We start from the raw sequence: 20194 nt of genomic DNA on the forward strand, positions 1-20194 counted from the left end.
TGAAGCCATGCTGTTTAAGTGTAGCTCAGTGTTCTCCACAAGGGGTTTTAGGCGGGCGGCCTGCCCATCAAGTTTCACGGCCGCCTAGTTACTCTCAACACCCGCCCACCAATGTACATCCAGCTGAAATTATTTGTAAAAAGCTTGCATTGTTCTTCCCAAGGCTAAACAAAAGAGTAGTTGCCCAACCCTTTATTTTGCTATTGTTTCAAGAGTCCAGACATAAACAATGACCACTGGAAGTCTGCAAGCAGTTATCAAGTGTATTCATGGCAATGTGTCAATCGCTTGAATTCATTGTCGCCCGACATTGTTGCCACTTAATGCTCACAATACGCAACTACGGTGGTTTCAATTTACAGCTGTATTTTTAATAATCGTCTTCCGATCACGAAAGAAGGAAGTAAATACGAACGAAATGTATATGCACAGAAAATAAACAAATATATTAGCAGATTGCATGTAAACTCGAAAAAAATTAAAATTCTAGCCGTATTTACAACGTTCACTCGATTTTCATCGTGAAAACAGCATGGAGAAGGCAAGCTGATGACCTTTTGGCCTACCCCATTCAGCGACCGTCGGCCATCCATCCGCTGTTGGCGCTGTAACGATTTAGTATCTAGGATGCATAGGGAAACAGCGCATTCTGGGTGTTCGTGTACTGAATTCGGAAAGCGGTAAAAAACATCAAACATGGCTGTCGGATAAGTTTACAGCAAGTATTTGTAATTGAATACATATTTTAGTTATCTTTTCCACGTACTTTTTTCAATTTATCAATTTTTTATGCCGAATCATCTTTCGAGAACATAGCAGATTCTTTTATTTTGCCGGTTGCTAGCATTTTTTCTTGAATTCCAAAACAACGTGTGAAAACGCAACGTGTCGTTACCGTACATGCGTAAAATGTACTGTCCGTCGGCACGGGTGAGTACTGATGCCATAAATAAAAAAAAATATGGGTTTTATTTTGACAAATCGTTCGTTTTGACTTCGGGGACAAATCACCTCGTATATTTTCTACATTATAACTCAATTATGTTTTGTACTTGCTCTTCGTTACTCGAATTGCATTTCATGAATGCAGAATATTTTGAGAACGTATAAATCACTGATTTCAAACTTTGCATCTCGTAAATATTGATATTGACCAATCTGTTTGTATTTTAAAAGATTGTAACATGTTTCAATTAAATTTTAAAAAATTGTAAATAACTTAGTGTGTATTGCAGTTCATGACATAAATGCTAGAATGTTGTACATAAATGATATGCAAATTAGTATGCAAATTTATGCTAATTAGGCCGCCCACCAGCTTTTTCGGGTTGTGGAGAACACTGGTAGCTGTTACATTTGCAAGAGCACTGCTACTCATGTAATCAACTCTACAAATAAATATTTAGTAGCTAGTATGTGATAACTGATTTACCTTTGTGTTGGTGTAGCATCACCAGAATCAGTTGGTTTCTTTGTATCTTCAGTCCATGCCTCTTTTATAGTTCTGACATAATGGTGTTGTGGTTGTAACTGGTCTTGTGTTAATGTACCACCTGATTGTTGTATACATAGCTGTGTTAATTTGTCCATCAATGATTCACTGTCTTTTTTATAATCTGTAACACAGGAAAACAGTCACTGACAATTACTGAAGTCTGTATTTGCATATGACAAATAAATCTTCTTTTGTGTAAAGTGTCCCTATCAAAGTAACTCTTCTATTTTAGAAAATATGGCACTGCAGTTGCTTTATTAGTAGGGCATGCATTTGTGTATGTTACAGGTGTGTTGCAAATTTTTGGTTTATAGTGCTTCCAATATGACAAATATGATATTTATTTGATGCATATTAAAGAATTGACTAGTAAAATGCAAATGTGATATCAAATTAAAAAAATTCTGATCTGACAAGCATGCACATATGGTACATGTAGTTAAAATTAGAACATGCAGTCCTCACTTTCAATCAAGAATTGAGACTAGAACACAATCATTACAAATCAACATGTTCAATTTACATTTGTTTTATAATCGTTAGTGACTTTACCTTTTCAAATGAGTGTTGAAGTCAGAAAATAAACTACTACATAACATTTAGTGTTAGCAGGAACAGCCACTTTAGGGGTGTGCGAGTAAAATGTGGGCACATCATGTAATCTTTGTTAGGATAGGGCTGGTTTGAAAATGATTTCAAATACTGAGCACAAACATCAAATTGCCCAGTGTACAGGTTATTTTGCTAAATGACTAAATGAGCTTAAATCAAAAGCCTCTGAATATTCAAACGCAACAAATAATCCAGAGAATTTAAAACCTAGTAAACATCTCTGCAACTTCAAATATACTAAAATTAAATACAGTGCATAATTCTATAGTAGTTTGGTGCACTTATATCACACTTTCGTTTCTGAGGGAAGAGTGAATTTTTAACAAAGAGATTATGTTTGCTGTGCACACTTTTAATTAAATTTGAGCAGATAATATTTTTTGCTTTGAATACACAATATCTGCTTAAAAATAAAAATTTCAAAACAGAAAGAAAGCCATCATACCACGTACCTTCTTTAGGTGAAAAATTATCAACATTAGTTGACATCATTGTAGATTCTTTGCTTCCCTCTATTGTTTCTGAGCTGCCCTTCTCCTGTTTAATCTCTTCTAACAGTACATCTAAATCAACATTACCCAATCCCTGCAGAGATAATTTTGGGGCCTCTGATGGCAGGTAGGTGCAATACCACGTTGAGTTTGAATGATTCTCTTTTATTTTGGCTTCCTGTGATGATTTATTGGTGAAAATGATTTCATCTTGACATGAATCTTTTTCCTGCTCCACTTCCTCCTCCTCGCTAACCACATCCTTGTCTTCATCTACTACATGCATTTGTTCAGTTCCAACTCCTTTGCTTTTCATCTTTTCTTTCACCTCTCCATCATTATGATGATTCCAACTTTGCATGTACTCAAAACCATCACATATGTCATTCTGTTCTTTTTGTGAATCCCATGTTACCCCATCTCCATCTTGCATATCAAGATCTCCCTTTAATGATCTGCTGAATATTGAAACCTCCTCATCAGAACTGGCCTGCAACAAAATGTATGAAATCATATACCATACAGGTATTTTACGTGATTGAGTAATGCTCTACAGTTCTATGGATACTGTTCTGTGTTTAGTTTAACAGACATGAATACTGTGCATTGCTACTAGTATGTTCAGATTTACAAACATGAATATTGGCAAGCTCATTAAATCTGTCATAATGTTTATTTCATACTATAGACCCCAAAGTAAAATAGTGGTATCATTAGACAATAGTAGAGGGAGCACACTATATACAAAATAATTATTATACTCATAAGAAACGTGTTTCATTTCTTAAAGCGAGGTAAACAAATTAAGCTGTTTTAGGTATAGTGGACAATAATCTAATTGGATATACTGGATATATAAGGTTAACAAAAGGTCAGAAACATGAAAGAATTGTATTTTTCCTCAATGAAGTTATTTATACAAAATGGACTTCCTGATTTCCTTTTTAAATTATGTGGAGACAGTCAAACTCTGGTCAGAGCAATTCTATGTAATAAATTATCTGCATAATTCGAATTTATTGCAGAAAAATAAGCTTAAATTTTTTATATTGGTCCAGTTTCTAGCAGTTGTTGACTTGTTTTTGCCAACATTGAAAATCCATGTCTCTCGATCCTGATTGAATAATTTAAGGAATGTGCTTTAGCAACCAACTCCTTGAGTTATCAGGGCTTCAAATTCATAGGAAAATAACATTAATTCCTAATTTCCGAGTTACTATTTTTCTCACGAAATTCGATAGAGGTCGTTCTCAAAGTACCTGGATGACAGTCCGTTCAGCGTTCGTGGTGGGGTTGAAATTTGAGCGGCGTCTGCTGTAAGCAATATACTCAACGCCAGTGGATTCGAATGCGTCGTCGGGAACCTGAGTGGACGCCAAACTATATTCCTGGGTTTGTTCACGGCATTTTCCATCCAGCGCCAGTATTTTTTTAGTTCAATAATTGGAGATAGCCGTCTTTCAACCGCAGTTATACATCGATTGAAAAACGAAGACTCTGTCAGCTTCCCGAGACGAGCGCAAACGAAAACATTGAGCCGGATTTGATGGAAAATTCGCTCGTTGCCGATTGATCTTTTTGTTCAGAATCCTTATGATGGCTTTTGTTTCGAAGTTGATGTTAAAATAACTAAGGAAGGAAAAAACGTGTGTCCATTTATGATAACTGCATCTGCTGATCGCCTGGTGAATCATATTAAATCAAACTTACGCTACACAGTTACAAACACCAGAAACTATTTTAGAGTTTGATTTAATAATAAACCATGGCTTGTAAGGATTTTCCTTCATGGATCATTGCCGAATACACTCTGCCATAATGAAATTAAATTCTGTATTCTGCACATGATGAAGCTTTACAGAAAGTAAATAACCATTATCAAGTAAATATTCTTTCAGTCTGGCTGTTGTCCAGTCACTTTGATGCAACAAATATGCGAACATATCAGCTATTTCAAACAAAGGCAAAGTATGAAGGTTTTTTTGCCAAGTTTTTACGTTACACGGATCTACCAGAGTCATCGTCGACTCACTGTGTTTTACAGTACGATGACGATTGTTTAATTTTTGGCGAACATTTAACTCGTTTGCTAACTCAACAAGTTCAAAAAGTTTAGCTTTACGAACATTGCTGCAAGTTATACCACAATCCTGAAGAAATTTGCGAAGTTCTGGAACTTTTTTGCTTTTCCAATCTATTGATTTACGCATGTAAGAAAACAGAACTTCAATAAAAACAACCCCACTCAGGCTCGTCATCCGGGTATTTTGGATGCGCCCTCTAGCTGAATTCCGTAGAAAACTAACAACTTGAAAATTAGGAATTTGGCCAACATAGTTTATTAAAATTTGCTTGGTGTAGTTAAAATTTGTAAATCTGTAACTGTGTACAAGTAGATGAATTTGTAAAGAGGTATATCGGTACTTACATCTGAGAGTTCAAAGTCAATGGACGGAAGATTAGCTTGTACTTCGGCAAATATAGAATCTAACTGTGGTTTCAATCCAGTGCCTTCTGGCAAAGAGACAAACTCCATTGTGTGATTATTACCAGACATTTTACCAAAACTTTACCTTCAAGAAGAAACGAAACAAGAACATAAAAAAAACTGTTGTCACTTTTCAAGTCTACTAAGGTTACATCTCAATATATACTTTGGTGCATAACTCAATGATCTGAAGAAGAGATGTGTCTGTACTTGCTGGTTAGAAAGTGGCAATTGTGAAATGTAGATGAATAGGTGTAAATGTGTGTGTTTCAATCCAGCACCTCATAAATACACATACTGTGCAGCCTCCAGCAAAATTATTTAGTAAATATGTATTGCAGAGTGTCCTAATGGAACTGATTTTATGAAACTTATGAGAGAAAATTAAATAAAATGATATCAATCTTTGGAGTACCCCAGTAAATTCTGTGTAAAGTTATGTTGGGCAGTTTAGCAATTTATTACTGATGATTAGAATGGCTAGGCAGGTGCCTCATTTCATTCTACGAGGTATTTGATTCATTGATCAGATAGCCAGGTGATTGGTTGACACTTTCTCAACCATGATCAAATAATATTACAATCCTTGTGTGTCTAAACAATAACAGTCAGGGTTTTCTTCTCACAAATGTAAATTAAATTAGAAACTAACATCATTGGCAGTTTGCAGTTATTCTTGAATTATTAAACCGTCCTTTTTGAAATGTTTAAAAAAACTGCCCAAATTCATGTTACCTTGTGAGGTGCCAAATCCTGTTTTCACGACTTAAAGAACCACTTGGTATACTTTTTTTATGAAAATGTTTACGCTATTCTTTTCATTCAAGCAGTCTCTGTTTACCTACTGATTTGTGTTAAGTTTAAGAAAAATATCACTGGCGTGTAACTGCAATTTGAGTTTATAATTCATTAATGTATATGGCTTCGATTCCAGTGTAAAATTTCACTTATTGTTTAAAGTGAGGACATCTGACATTTTAAAATGTTAACTTCATATCCGATTACTGATATCCAATCGGGTACTCAAATATCGAATTCTGTATAGAACTTATATATATATATATGTGCTTTTTTTAAAATATGTGTGTTGGTCCACGTTAAAAATCCAACTGATTGTTTAAAAGTAAAGTTTAGTTTTATGAAGCGAAAAAAAATCACGACTCGTGATATCGGTCATAGTAAAATAATATATATAATTTTTGAAATAATGTTAAACAAATCTTCTGACTCGTCGATGGAGGAGAGGGTCGTAACAGATAAGTATTGCATTGTTATGTATGTTGTTGAAATCTCAACATGACAATCAGCTGATAGAGCAGACGTCTGCGATACGCCATGAACATTACAAACAACTTCCGATGTAAACAGTTTTAGTCCAGACAATATCTGGTATCAAGTGCGAATGTCAATATTATTTGACAGCAACAATACTTACTGGGCTATCACTAACCTTGTGAAACTCTGTATTCGCATCAATATTTTGGACGGAGATTGAAGAAAAATATTCAACTTAAAGTGTCAGCCGAAAAGTTCAGGAATTTCAGTCGCCATTGTAAGAACCCGGATGAACGCTGCATTGCAGCCTGGGAAACGAGTTGACCCTTAACCTGTTTTTACATCCTCGCTCGTTGAAATCTGAATACTATTTCATTATTCACTCATTGTTCGTAACATATTCAAATTATTTGAACTGCATATTAGCCCACATTCGATAATATATCTCATTGGAATAAACTTACGATGAAACAAATTGTTATTAATACTAGAAACTCGAAAAAGGCTACACTTCCAAGATGTCTGCCTTCCTATCCAAAACTTGACGTAAATGGATTTAGTGGGAGTTCTTTTCAGTTCCACTAGATAATGTAAGTTTCTCTCGATATTTTGTTGTGGTGTGGTTGGTATTACAATGCAAATCAATACCATGTAGCTGAGAAAACATGTCCTTATCTCGTATGTTCGGCTCACGACGATCCCGGAAGTGAAAATACTCATTCATATAGCTCTGCGTACAGTGCTGTGTGTACGGGGACGCGTTTGGTTGACAGGGCATCTATCAACCAAACGCGTCCCCTTACACACAGCACTGTACGCAGGGCTATCATTCATACAGTAAAACCTGCACGGTTACCGTAGTAAAACATATCATTTGATAATACAAGTCACTTCGCGATGAGCGTCTTTTGCGGCCAGTAATATTTACGAACATTTTTGTTCACTATTGACGATCCGCTCCGCTAGGATTGCCCTTAAAATCAATTTTGTGTGTCTGTGTGTGTGATTTTCAGTGTTTTCACGTATTAATTCTTCTGTGATTGTTTTTTGGCTTGGCCTATTTCCCTCAAACTTGGCAAGCAGGTCACACCGTTGCCATAGTAACAGCCAAAAAACTGGATAGCTTCGTGCCAAATGTATCTCCTACAAATTTAGGATAAATCAATTTTGTGTGTCTGTATGTGTGATTTCCAGTGTTTTCACGTATTAATTCTTCTGTGAACTTGTCCATGGAAGCTGAATTAATAAATATTGTATTCACTGACATTTATTTTGTATTTACATTTGCAATGAGTTTCCACAGTATCTTTTTCTTACTGGTGTGGCTACAGTGACTGTGAAGTATTTTTGTTTTGTCGATTGTTCTCAGTTGTTTGTTTTGTGTTCTTGGGATTTTGTAAAAAAAATCAACAACGGTTAAATAGGTACTGTGGAATACTTTATTTTCGCTGGAATAAATTTTCGCTGAAAAGGCTTTTTGGGCGTTTTGCTTGGAATTTATTTTCACTGATTTTTGATGAGTTTAATGTGAAATATAGGAAAAAAAGTATATTCGCTGGATTTTATTTTCACAGAATCATCGCTTCAGCGAAAATAGCGAAAATAAATTCCAAGCGAAAATAAAGTATTCTACAGTATGTTATTTCCATTTTGCAGTATATCGTAGACAGTACTTGTATACTTTGTTATCCAGCATAAATATCAGATTGTTCGGAAGAATGATATTGTAAATTTCGTTTATTAATGTTGTAAGATGACGCTTTCTCCGGGCCTTCAGAGTCCCATGTTGACTATGTCCCGGTCCGTTTACTCACTTGTTGTCAGTGTCTGAGTGGTATATACAAAATACGACCAAGTAAACGTCAGAATATATAAAAACAGAAACCTAAAAATCAGTTGCCCATGCCAAGAGAGCCGCAAAACCAAAACAATCTTTTGCCGTCCACAGCAGCGATATGATTTTACCCATCGAAATTGAGAATCGCATGTGTAGACATATTGTTAGAAATAGACACTTAATACATCTATCCCGGCCAGCAATCGAATCATCAATCTTCATGAGTGATGTAACTGGCATTTCCATCTATTTGCTTATATTCCCACTATCCTAAAACGCTAAAGTGAATGTTGTCAAATTCGCGAGTGTGCGTATTTTCGTACAGTGGCGTAAACATTGCTACAATCAAAGACGCGCTGAGCAGAAAGTCCATTCCGGGCTAGTACCATTGTCAAATTCTGGGGAGTAGAGGACTATTTATGTAGGAGACGTTACAATAAGAAACTATTAAAATTGTTCGATTTGCATATCAAAATCCTTTATTGGAACAGAGCATGTTCTGTATTCACCAAAAAACAAAGTTGTTATGTTTCTAGACACACAACAGACTCGAAACAATAGAAACCGTCCGATCCGAGCGACCTGCGTTCTTGAAAATCGAGTCTTATCGCCCTTGCGTTTCTGAGCCAAAAAACGATCGATTTTCGCCCAATTTTCTATGAATTTTTCATAATTTCGCTAATTCAGTCCAACGGTTAGATAGGGTATTTATTAGAGATGCCCGGAGAACCAAAATTTGGGACATGAATCACTCCGGCGACTAAAAATCGGCGAAAATGTCCAAGGGGGCGAGGGACTGCATTTCAAAAACATATTTTATATATAGGGTATATAATTACAGAAAAAGAAATTAAAACTGTTACCGGTACTAAGAAACTTCAGAGTAAAGAAACCAACAAGATGTGATGGCTTATGTCCTGAATGTTCAAAATACAGCGTAGATTACTTAATAATAACATAAACTATTTAACTTATCTTAGAGTCAGGACTATAAAATTTAAACGATTTGTTTATAAAAGTTAAGTGAGCTTAGTACATAAACAAATAAAATCATAAGTACCTAGGCTGGCTTCTGTAAAAGCAACAACTAGTTCACATTTTTGCACTGACAACAATCACAGTCCCTTTATAGAGGGACTGTGCAACAATTGTTTAAAATATCTTCAGCTAAATGGAAAATTGTTAGAATGTCCAAATTATCAAACCCGCCTAAGGAAAGTTTTTTAGTCCCCGTTCGGACGCAGTCCGAAAACGGGGACTTATGTTTTGCCCTGTGTGCGTCCGTGCGTCCGTCCGTCTGTCCGTCCGCCCGTGCGTCTGTGATCACCTGTATCTCGAACATGCATGGACCGATTAAGTTCAAACTTCACTCATACATCGCACATTATATGGGACATATGCACATGCATTTTTTTCATGATCCGATTAACGATAGCCGAATAGCGGCCATTTTAAGGCCGAAAATGCATCAAAATCACACATTTTCACCATTCCGGACCCGGATCTCAGTTATGCATGGACGGATTTTGTTCAAATTTGGTACATACATTAAACATAATAGGACCTTGATGCACGTCATTTTTTTTTTGGGATCGGGTTCGAAATGGCCGACTGGCGGCCATTTTGTTTTAAAGAATTCAGTTCTGGATCCGTATCTGAGACATGCTTGGATTGATCGAGTTCAAACTTCACACACACAAGGTACATCATGTCACAAATATGTATGTGCATTTGTTTCATGATCTCATTAACGATAGCCAAATGGGGGCCGCTTTAAGGCCGAAAATGCATTGAAATCGCACATTTTCACCATTCCGGACCCGGATCTCAGTTATGCATGGACGGATTTCATTCAAATTTGGTACATACATTAAACATAATAGGACCTTGATGCACGTCATTTTTTTTCCGGATCAAGTTCGAAATAGCCGACTGGCGGCCATTTTGTTTTAAAGAATTCAGTTCTGGATCCGTATCCGAGACATGTCTGGATTGATCAAGTTCAAACTTCACACACACAAGGTACATCATGTCACAAATATGTATGTGCATTTGTTTCATGATCCGATTAACGATAGCCGAATAGCGGCCATTTTAAGGCCGAAAATGCATCAAAATCACACATTTTCACCATTCCGGACCCGGATCTCAGTTATGCATGGACGGATTTTGTTCAAATTTGGTACATACATTAAACATAATAGGACCTTGATGCACGTCATTTTTTTTTTTGGATCGGGTTCGAAATGGCCGACTGGCGGCCATTTTGTTTTAAAGAATTCAGTTCTGGATCCGTATCTGACACATGCTTGGATTGATCGAGTTCAAACTTCACACACACAAGGTACATCATGTCACAAATATGTATGTGCATTTGTTTCATGATCTCATTAACGATAGCCAAATGGCGGCCGCTTTAAGGCCGAAAATGCATTGAAATCGCACATTTTCACCATTCCGGACCCGTATCTCAGTTATGCATGGATGGATTTTGTTCAAATTTGGTACATACATTAAACATAATAGGACCTTGATGCACGTCTTTTTTTTTTTCCGGATCAAGTTCAAAATGGCCGACTGGCGGCCATTTTGTTAAAGAATTCAGTTCTGGATCCGTATCCAAGACATGTCTGAATTGATCAAGTTCAAACTTCACACACACATGGTACATCATGTCACAAATAGATATGTGCATTTGTTTCATGATCTGCTTAACAATAGCGGAATGATGGCCATTTTAAGGCCGAAAATGCATCAAAATCACGTATTTTCACAATTCCAGAACCGGATCTCAGTCATGCATGGATGGATTTTGTTCAGATTTAGCACAATGTGTTGTACATATGCAGGTGCATTTCGGTCATGATCTGCTTTGAATGTATATGTCACTCAAATATGAACGGAACGGGGACGTGTCATTGACAATGACTTGTTTCAAAATAATATACCCGAAGAAACCAACACTAATCTTTAGCAATTTATTACATTTATTCAATGTGTCACACGCAACATAATATTACCGTAATTGGTATAGTACAGGTTTGATGGTTCAAATACCAAAATGGCAACAGTAACAAAAAGACTTCCCTGGCGGAGATGATAAAATACGAACACAGAGCCAACAGATGAGGTTTCAACTGGTGCTGGTATTATTATACTCTGCAAACATCAAGTACAATAACGCGGTAAAACTCCACTACTCCAATAACTAGATACTTAAACTCCAATACAATTCAACGAGATCTCCGATCTGATCTCAGTGCTGAACAACTCCCCTATATATACTCACACTGTCTATAAATAGACCATTACATCAGCATACATAATGAGTCTGGAACTTACTACAAATTTCTAGAATGTTCCATTACCTTCTATTGCCTTCTACAGTGTCCTATTACCTATTCAATCAACTTCTAAAAATTCCACCCAGACACAGTACGGTTCTAGAACATTCTCAGTCACACGGAAGTGGTAAACAAGTCGTATGCGACACAATGACTAGTAGTGATAAAAGTAATTTTATTCACAATTCTTTCTCAATTCTATTCATATGTACATGTATACATATTGCTATGCACCGATAGAAAAAGTGTGTTTTTAAACATATTAGTATTAATATAATAATACATGTCTTGACATGGTAAAAAAAATAAGGTAGATGTAACGTATTGGAAATAAGTTGTACCACTGATTTGTGGTATTCAATGTTAATTAAGAAAATGTAAAATAAATATGAACTGTTATCAAAACAGCACAAAGGTAAATTTTAAAGTCTCATAAAGAGTTCATAATTGAGGGATTCTATTTGCTATTGATTGTAAAATTTGAAGTTAAAATAAACATAAAACTCACATTGAAGCGACGCGACATCCGTATTCGCCTGTGAACGTCGGGCGAAGCTGTCTGAGTCGGCCTTTAGGGGTGAACCATTTGAGATCTTGGGGAGGGCTTGGAAAATAAAAAGTTTGTAATTTTTTCTCGTATAAATCTTGTGTCTTTTTTATTTTACATTAATACCTATGCTTCCTAAAATGATCATTACGTTCTATTTTTTCTACTTGGATTGATATGGACATTTGTTTGTCCAAAATCTTCCAAACCCCCCCCCCCCCCCCTTCCCGGATTGCAAATATTCCGCACCTTATCCACAATCCCTAGTTGTACTATTTTGTACCTTACAAAATAGTATTTTATCGCATCGTAATACTGCTGACACGTTGTACTGTGTAACTCCGGTTGTATTCCACATGGTTGTTGGATTATTTTGAACTACAGTTTTAGAGTCTGTTTTTTTATTAGCAACAATTTTCAATATGTTTACAACAACAAGTCGTCCAAAATGCATAGGATAGTGCAATATTCAAAGATTTATGGCGGGAAAGAATGTGTAAGCTTAACGATTCTAATTTGAGTTTAATTCAATGTTTTTAATTACTTCTAATTTTAATGTGTCGTTTGTTAGGTTTCTTCCAAAACGAAACAAAGTTTGAAACTGAACTCGAGTAAGAGCGCCCTCATGTGTTTGAAGTGTCTGTCTATTTAGTAGGTTGTCAACTTGTAGTTAGGAATTCAAACAAAAATTTATTGTTGAAAATTTAGCATGACTGATAGACAAATGAATTAGAAAAATATGTATTAGTTTTTAAGGAGGTGTAAATAGAAAACAGTTTAATGAAAATAAGAATAATCTTTCATTTCATTTATTATTTTGTATTCGCGGCGGGAAAGTTTACTCCATACGATGTGTGGTGGCGCTGTACATTTGGTATGATTCAGTTGGCCGGGTTTGTATTGGGGTTTGTATGTAACTTTAATAAGTAACCATGGAGGTCCCTTGATCTAGTACGTCGATGATAAATCAATGCACATTCTTTTATTTCAAAAAATATTTTTAAAGTTAAATATTGAGAAAAATTTTATTGATTGACAACCTGTAACCTGACCTGTAACCTGACCTGTAACCTGACCTGTAACCTGACCTGCAACCTGACCTGTAACCTGCGTTTTGTTGCTGCCGTACGCGTGAACTAAAAATGCAGGGGTTAAATTGCGTAAAATGATTTCCGATCTCGACAAATTGCGAATCAACCGTCATACAAGAACAATACTAATTTACAAATTTACACATTAAAAATTATAAAAATTCATAGTTGTTTGAAAAACAAAATCCCTACAACTTATTCCTGAAGTTCGTCGATATCTCACACAATCTGGACTTACAGGGATCGAAATACCCTGGTGCGCACTGCACTATGCACATAGATTATTAGCTTGTGCAAGTAAACTCAAAATATAATGTGCACGCTGTGCATGTAGAAGTTAACACAACATTTTCTCATTATATTCACTAAGTCTAAATTAAGTTCAACCAAGATTGTGAGACAACTAAAAAAAATCAAATTCTTTCATGATTGCATCAATTGAGAACCCATAAATGTTATTTAAACTTTAAAAATGGTGCATTTCACAACAAGTTAGTGCAGGTAAATTTCAAATTCAACATGCATACTATGCATGCAGGGAAAAAATTCTATTTCAATCCCTGACTTAGCACTTTTAATCCACGGATTTCGCAGTCTGTCAGCTTGGCACTTTTCATTCATGTCTAATCATAATAAAGAGACAAGAAAAATTGGGTCGCTCTGCAGTGATGGCACACAATGCTTTTTGTTTACAGTCTAGCAATCATCTTTTACCTTTATGCATCTGCTTTAGTGATTGGCTAAGAATGACATCACTACTAGTATTTCATCATAAAACGTCAAATCGTGACATTGCTTCCTTATCAGACTCAACGCTTATCAATCACGGTGAAAGTTATCATTCAGCAAGTTCCGGCGACTGGAATGTTTCATTATATGGATATTGCGGTGGACTCGAAATAGGAAGTTTTTTTTTATCCAACGACAGAAGAATAGTTTTCATGACAGAAATGCAATAGCGGTGATGAAAGATGGTAAAAAAGTTGACAGTCTTCGGCGTGACATTGCAAAATTGCTGGCCCCAGTTATGGATTCGCAAGCTGCTACAAAATATTTTATAAAGCCAAAATAACGTGATTTCAACCACTCTCCCAGGTACGCTTGGCTACAATATTGCAACATTGGTTTCATTGTTGACGACCCTAAAGCCGAACGAGTGCGACACTTGCTTAGCGGCTCTCCTTATACGATTTGCTTGAATCGTTTCTAAGGAAGCACAAACCAAACGGCCGGCCCTTTTTAGGGCCACGACATATTTCAAAAAGAGAACTACCGTTTCTGCTTTAATATATATTCTTATAGACTTGCTGACTGTTATGATTCTGAAAAAAAAACAACGGTGAACGCGCTGCCCTGAAGGCAGAAAGCCTTTATATTTTGAATTTTTATAAGCATCACGAGAGACTTCAAGAAAGTCAACTGTTAATACAACCACAGTCAACGAATAGAAAATATTTTTTTTTGTGTTGAAAAAGACCCCTGGGCGTGTGCCCGGATATGACCTCAACTTCTTTATTGTGTCAAAAGTGGGGGGTGGGCGTTTGCCCAGGCATGGGCTCTTACCCGGATAAGTACGGTAAAACACACTCTCGAACTTGACAACATTCCCTTACGAACCTCTAAGATTGATAATTCGATTGCTGACCGGGATAGCTGCATTTAGTGTTCATTTCTATGCAATATAAAATCATATCGATGCTGTGGGCGGCGAAGGCTGACAGATTGTTTTGGTTCTGTGGCCGGCTCTCATGGCAGGGGCAACTGACATTAGCTGACTTTTTTTTTACTATTCTGATGGTTCTGGGCTGTATATAACAGACACTGACAAGTAAGTAGGTTGTACTAGTAAACAGCCCGGGACATAGTCAATATAGGAGTCTGAATTAGGCCCTGAAAATAGCGTCATCGCACAGTATTCCATTAATGAACGAAGTTCACATAACAATCTTATGCCTACAAATCATCCCATAATTATTTGCCTGCCAGGTTTGAACCAAATCGGCTCTTGCAGCATGTTAGGTAATCAAATTCATGTAGGAAGTTGACAATTCCTAATACTGCTAAATCGCCAGTTGTGAGCTTTATCAGGATTCCTGTATGAAGTTAAACATCATTCTAGCAAGGAAAAATATTGATTACTGTTGTGCAGGTTATATAATAAAATATGAAATAATCAATATTTCATTTTTGTTAGTATATTTTTATTATTCCCCGTTCGGACGAAATCCGAAAACGGGGACTTATAATTCGGTCTCCGTCCGTCCGTGTGTCCGTGCGTCTGTGCATCCGTCCGGAGTCATATCTCAGAATCCTATGGACCGATTCCGTTCATTCTTTGCATGTGCCTAGTACTTTATGTGGGACATATGCACATGCAGTGGTTTAGCGATTTGATTCAAAATGGCCGACTGGCAGCCATCTTGTTTTTTGAAAATGTTGTATTTTGGACATGCTTTGTCAGTTTTCATTCAAACTTGGTACATAGATTATACATGTTAGGATACATGTCCATGATGATTTATTTCACAATTGGATCAAAGATGGCCGACTGGCAGCCATCTTGTTTTTTGAAAATGTAATATTTTGGACATGCTTTGTCAGTTTTCATTCAAATTTAGTACATAGATCATACATGTTAGGATACATGTTCCCGACCATCCGTGAGTTCCTGAGTCTGTCCGTCCGTCCGACCGTCCGTGTGTCAGTCTGTCCGTGCGTCAGTCTGTCCGTCATATTTTAGAATCCTGTGGACCGATTCCGTTCATTCTTTGCATGTGCCTAGTACCTTATGTGGGACATATGCACATGCAGTAGTTTAGCGATTCGATTCAAAATGGCCGACTGGCAGCCATCTTGTTTTTTGAAAATGTTGTATTTTGGACATGCTTTGTCAGTTTTCATTCAAACTTGGTACATAGATTATACATGTTAGGATACATGTCCATGATGATTTATTTCACAATTGGATCAAAGATGGCCGACTGGCAGCCATCTTGTTTTTTGAAAATGTAATATTTTGGACATGCTTTGTCAGTTTTCATTCAAATTTAGTACATAGATCATACATGTTAGGATACATGTTCCCGACCATCCGTGAGTTCCTGAGTCTGTCCGTCCGTCCGACCGTCCGTGTGTCAGTCTGTCCGTGCGTCAGTCTGTCCGTCATATTTTAGAATCCTGTGGACCGATTCCGTTCATTCTTTGCATGTGCCTAGTACCTTATGTGGGACATATGCACATGCAGTAGTTTAGCGATTCGATTCAAAATGGCCGACTGGCAGCCATCTTGTTTTTTGAAAATGTTGTATTTTGGACATGCTTTGTCAGTTGTCATTCAAACTTGGTACATAGATTATACATATTAGGATACATGTCCATGACGGTTTATTTCACAATTGGATCAAAGATGGTCGACTGGCAGGCATCTTGTTTTTGTTTTTTTATGCGGTATCTTGGACGTGCTCTGTCAGTTTTCATTCAAATTTGGCACATACATGTACTTTATACATGTTAGGATGCATGTCCATGACAATTTGTTTCAAAATCTGGTCAAGGATGGCCGATTAACAGCCATCTGACTTTTTGGCCTTACTACTATATTTCCACAATTTATGTACCATTTTCATTCGTATTTGGCACATCATACATATCAGTGTGTTTCATAATCAGATCAAAGATGGCCGAATAACGGCTGTTTTTATTTTGGCCATATTACTATGACACGAAACACGTGTTTTGATGTAAATAAACAATCTGTTGTATACGCCACTTGGAACTCAAGTTTCAAGGACACACTCGCGACAACCCCTTCGCTTTAATATGACGAGCACAAAGAGAACTTAACGGGGACTGTGTCATTTTCAATGACTTGTTTATTAAAATATGTACACATTATATCTAATTAGGGGTGGGTATTGCCAAGCAAGTTTATAAATGAAATACACCTTTGAGAAGTATTACTGGTGAATACTTTATATGGCAATTTCTTTTAATTTGAATTAGTTGTATTGCAATGCATTAGTAGTAGTAATAATAATAATAATATTTATTGCATCTTTAGAAATACAGTATTTTTCTAAGTACAGTAGCAATAAATGTATAATAAATAAGTATAAATAATGTAAATGTATACATTCTTTTATTTCATTGTTGAAACTGAGTTATACAGTTTGTTACGTACTACAATTTATCTATATTGGAAAACAGTTATGGGGATTGATAATTTCAATAAACAATATTCAACTATCTTTTCCAACACCAATAAGATTATAATGGTAATGTTTATTGGTCTTTGAAACTAGAGCTATTATCAGAGCATGGGTCTCATTTTGGAACTCCTGCTAGGATGATATTCCCAGAATAGCGCCAGTGGTTAAAGAAACATAAAACTTTAATTCTCAACAAGGATGAATGGACCAGTTACTGAGACAAAGCCCTACTACCCGTGAAACCTTACGGATACGAAACCCAATTACCGCGAAAGCCACTCACTGCAAAGCTACTAGTTTAGATGTTAAAAAGTGTAGGACTTACAGCCATTCTGAGAATTATTCAGACAGTCAGATAGCAAAATGACTTGCAACTTCGCATAACACTTTGGTCTTTACCAAATCTAGACTTGTTGTCGCCATTTGAGTGACAGACACATGGTTTGGGATTCACTATTTCATAGGGGTTAACTGCATTGTGAATTGCATGTATTATTTAACATACAGCAAACCATTATTTATTTTTTATATTTATATTGTGATTATTAGTCCTTGTTCGAACACAGTTCGAAAATGGGGACTTATGTTTTGACCTCAGTGCGTGCGTGCCTGTGTGCGTCTGGAAATGGTCTTAGAAATGCCTGGACCAATCACAATCAAACTTCACACATACATCATACATGATATTATACATATGCACATCAATTTGTTTCACGATCTGATTCAAGATTCAAAATCAAGCATTTATTGATGGATTTTGTTTAAAATTGGTGCATACACTGGATATTATGGGACCCTGATGCACGTCATTTTATTTTTCAGATCCGATTTAAAATGGCCGACTGGTGGCCATTTTGAATGCAGTTCTAGTGCTATATCTCTGCCATGCGTTGACTGATTATGTTCAAATTTTATATATTCATTATAGATCATGTCATAGATGTACAGATATATTTGTTTGACGATCTGATTCAAAATGGTGGCCATTTGCCTGCTGAAAAATCAACAAAAATAAAGCATTTCTGGCATTGTGGAACTGGATCTTGATCGTTTATGGATGGATTTCATATAAGACATTATGGGTCCCTGATGCACATCATTTTATTTTTTCAAATCTGATTCAAAATGGCTGACTGGTGGCCATTTTGTTTTATTGAATGTGGTTCTGGAGCCGTATCTCTGACATGATTTCACTGATTATGCTAAATTTTTATATATTCATTCTACAGCATGTTATAGATATACAGATGTATTCAAAATGAATGACTGGTGGCTATTTTGTTTTAATTAATGCTGCTCCACAGTAATATCTCTCAATATGGACAAGTACTTGTGTGACAATCAGGTACAAGATGACTGAATGTCAATCATTTCAGTGTTAAAAAATCACCATAATCGAGCATCAGCTTCTGGATCCATATCTTTGACATGTTTATGTTTGAACTATATTACTATAAAAAAAATTATATATCTTAAGTTTGATAACTAATGGGGACTGTGCCATGGCTTGTTTTCAGTAATTTTAGAAATTGCAAATTTAAATTTGTCTGAAAATGTCAACCCCTCGCTCATTCAGGTCAGTTGTACCTATTACTAAAATGGACTAGACATAATAACGGGCGTTTTACCCTCGTCATTTTCAAACTGCAGTTGAAAAAGTGATTCGCTCAAGGAAGGCACTTTTGATTTGACAAAGTCCATCAAACCGTTATAATCAAGTTTTCCGCCCATGTGTCCCTGACGTACTCTCCCACCTCGATATAATTCGACCAATTAATTTCACGTATACTCACGTATGGTGCAGAAATCTGGGCCAATGAAATCACAACTGACAGTAACAGTTTAGAGCAAGTTTGCAGTCATTTTTACAGGTTTATCCTAGGAGTGAGTAAAATGACGCCAATTAGTGGTTTGAAAGCAGAACTTGGTAGGTTACCAGTAAAATTAAAAATTAATTTGGCTCAAATTAAATACTGCCATAGACTATATAGTCTGCCAGATAATCACATTTTAAAATTAGCCCTGGATGAAATGATAAAAATTAATTCAAACTGGGTAAGGACTATTAATGCTACACTGGGACATGATCTAATTAAAATAGAAAATGATCACAATATGGAAAATTGGAATCAAATACTAAAAAAAGTAAAACTCAGACTATCTGAGATTTATATTCAAAGATGGAGAGAAGAACTAAATTTCAGTGAAACCAATGAAAATAGGGGAACAAAACTGAGAACATACAAACTATTCAAAGTAAGCTATAATATGGAAAATTATTTGCAAAACATTTCAAATTTCAGCCTCAGGAAAATGCTTTCAAAATTCCGTCTGAGTGACCACAACTTAGAAATAGAATTAGGTAGAAGAACAAAGCCCAAAATAGAATTAGAAAATAAACACTGTAATAAATGTAACACTAAAGCATTAGGAGATGAAAAACATTTCCTGCTATTTTGTACTGGCTATATAGAACAAAGAAAAAAACTGTTTGATGAGTGTGCAATAAAAATATACACAGTGGATGTGAATTCCATATTTAAAAAGATTATGGAGAATAATACAGCTTTAGCAAAATACTTAAAGAGCACAATTTTTAAAACCACAGAAAGTAATTAATTTATTTTTTTCTTTTATTTTACTAACATTTTATTTTTATCTCTTATGTATTGTATGTATTTATGTTCCTTACCATACAAAAACCCTCTGAAGGTTTTTAGTAGTGTAATAAAGTTATTATTATAAAATCTGAATTTGAAACAAAGCACCAGTAATGTAAAAACAACTCGCAAAACTGCAGCGCATC

At 36.0% G+C, this 20194-nt stretch overlaps 2 protein-coding genes across 3 annotated transcripts in view; one reads left to right on the plus strand and one right to left on the minus strand.

The window, feature by feature from the left end:
* The window catches only part of LOC100371374 (dynein axonemal assembly factor 8-like), a 50577-nt gene extending 43881 nt beyond the window's left edge, over positions 1–6696 (minus strand). The window contains exons 1-4 of one of the 2 annotated variants that reach the window (XM_085499039.1): positions 6537–6696; positions 5027–5171; positions 2560–3088; positions 1433–1616 (exon numbers count right to left, since the gene is read on the minus strand). In XM_085499039.1, coding sequence (XP_085355165.1) covers positions 1433–1616; positions 2560–3088; positions 5027–5155 — 842 coding nt within the window. In that variant the 5' untranslated portion in view covers positions 5156–5171; positions 6537–6696. Of the gene's footprint in view, positions 1–1432; positions 1617–2559; positions 3089–5026; positions 5172–6521 lie in introns of both variants that reach the window. The other variant, XM_085499040.1, reaches the window with a different exon arrangement.
* A 172-nt stretch (positions 6697–6868) lies between these two features.
* The window catches only part of LOC102806883 (ankyrin repeat and SAM domain-containing protein 3-like), a 103479-nt gene continuing 90153 nt past the window's right edge, over positions 6869–20194 (plus strand). The window contains exon 1 of the mRNA XM_085499496.1: positions 6869–6951. The gene's annotated coding sequence lies outside the window, so the exon portion shown is untranslated. The remainder of the gene's footprint in view (positions 6952–20194) is intronic.

The sequence above is a fragment of the Saccoglossus kowalevskii genome, chromosome 5 (genome assembly GCF_978046115.1).
Source record: "Saccoglossus kowalevskii chromosome 5, keSacKowa6.1, whole genome shotgun sequence".
Lineage (NCBI taxonomy): Eukaryota > Metazoa > Hemichordata > Enteropneusta > Harrimaniidae > Saccoglossus > Saccoglossus kowalevskii.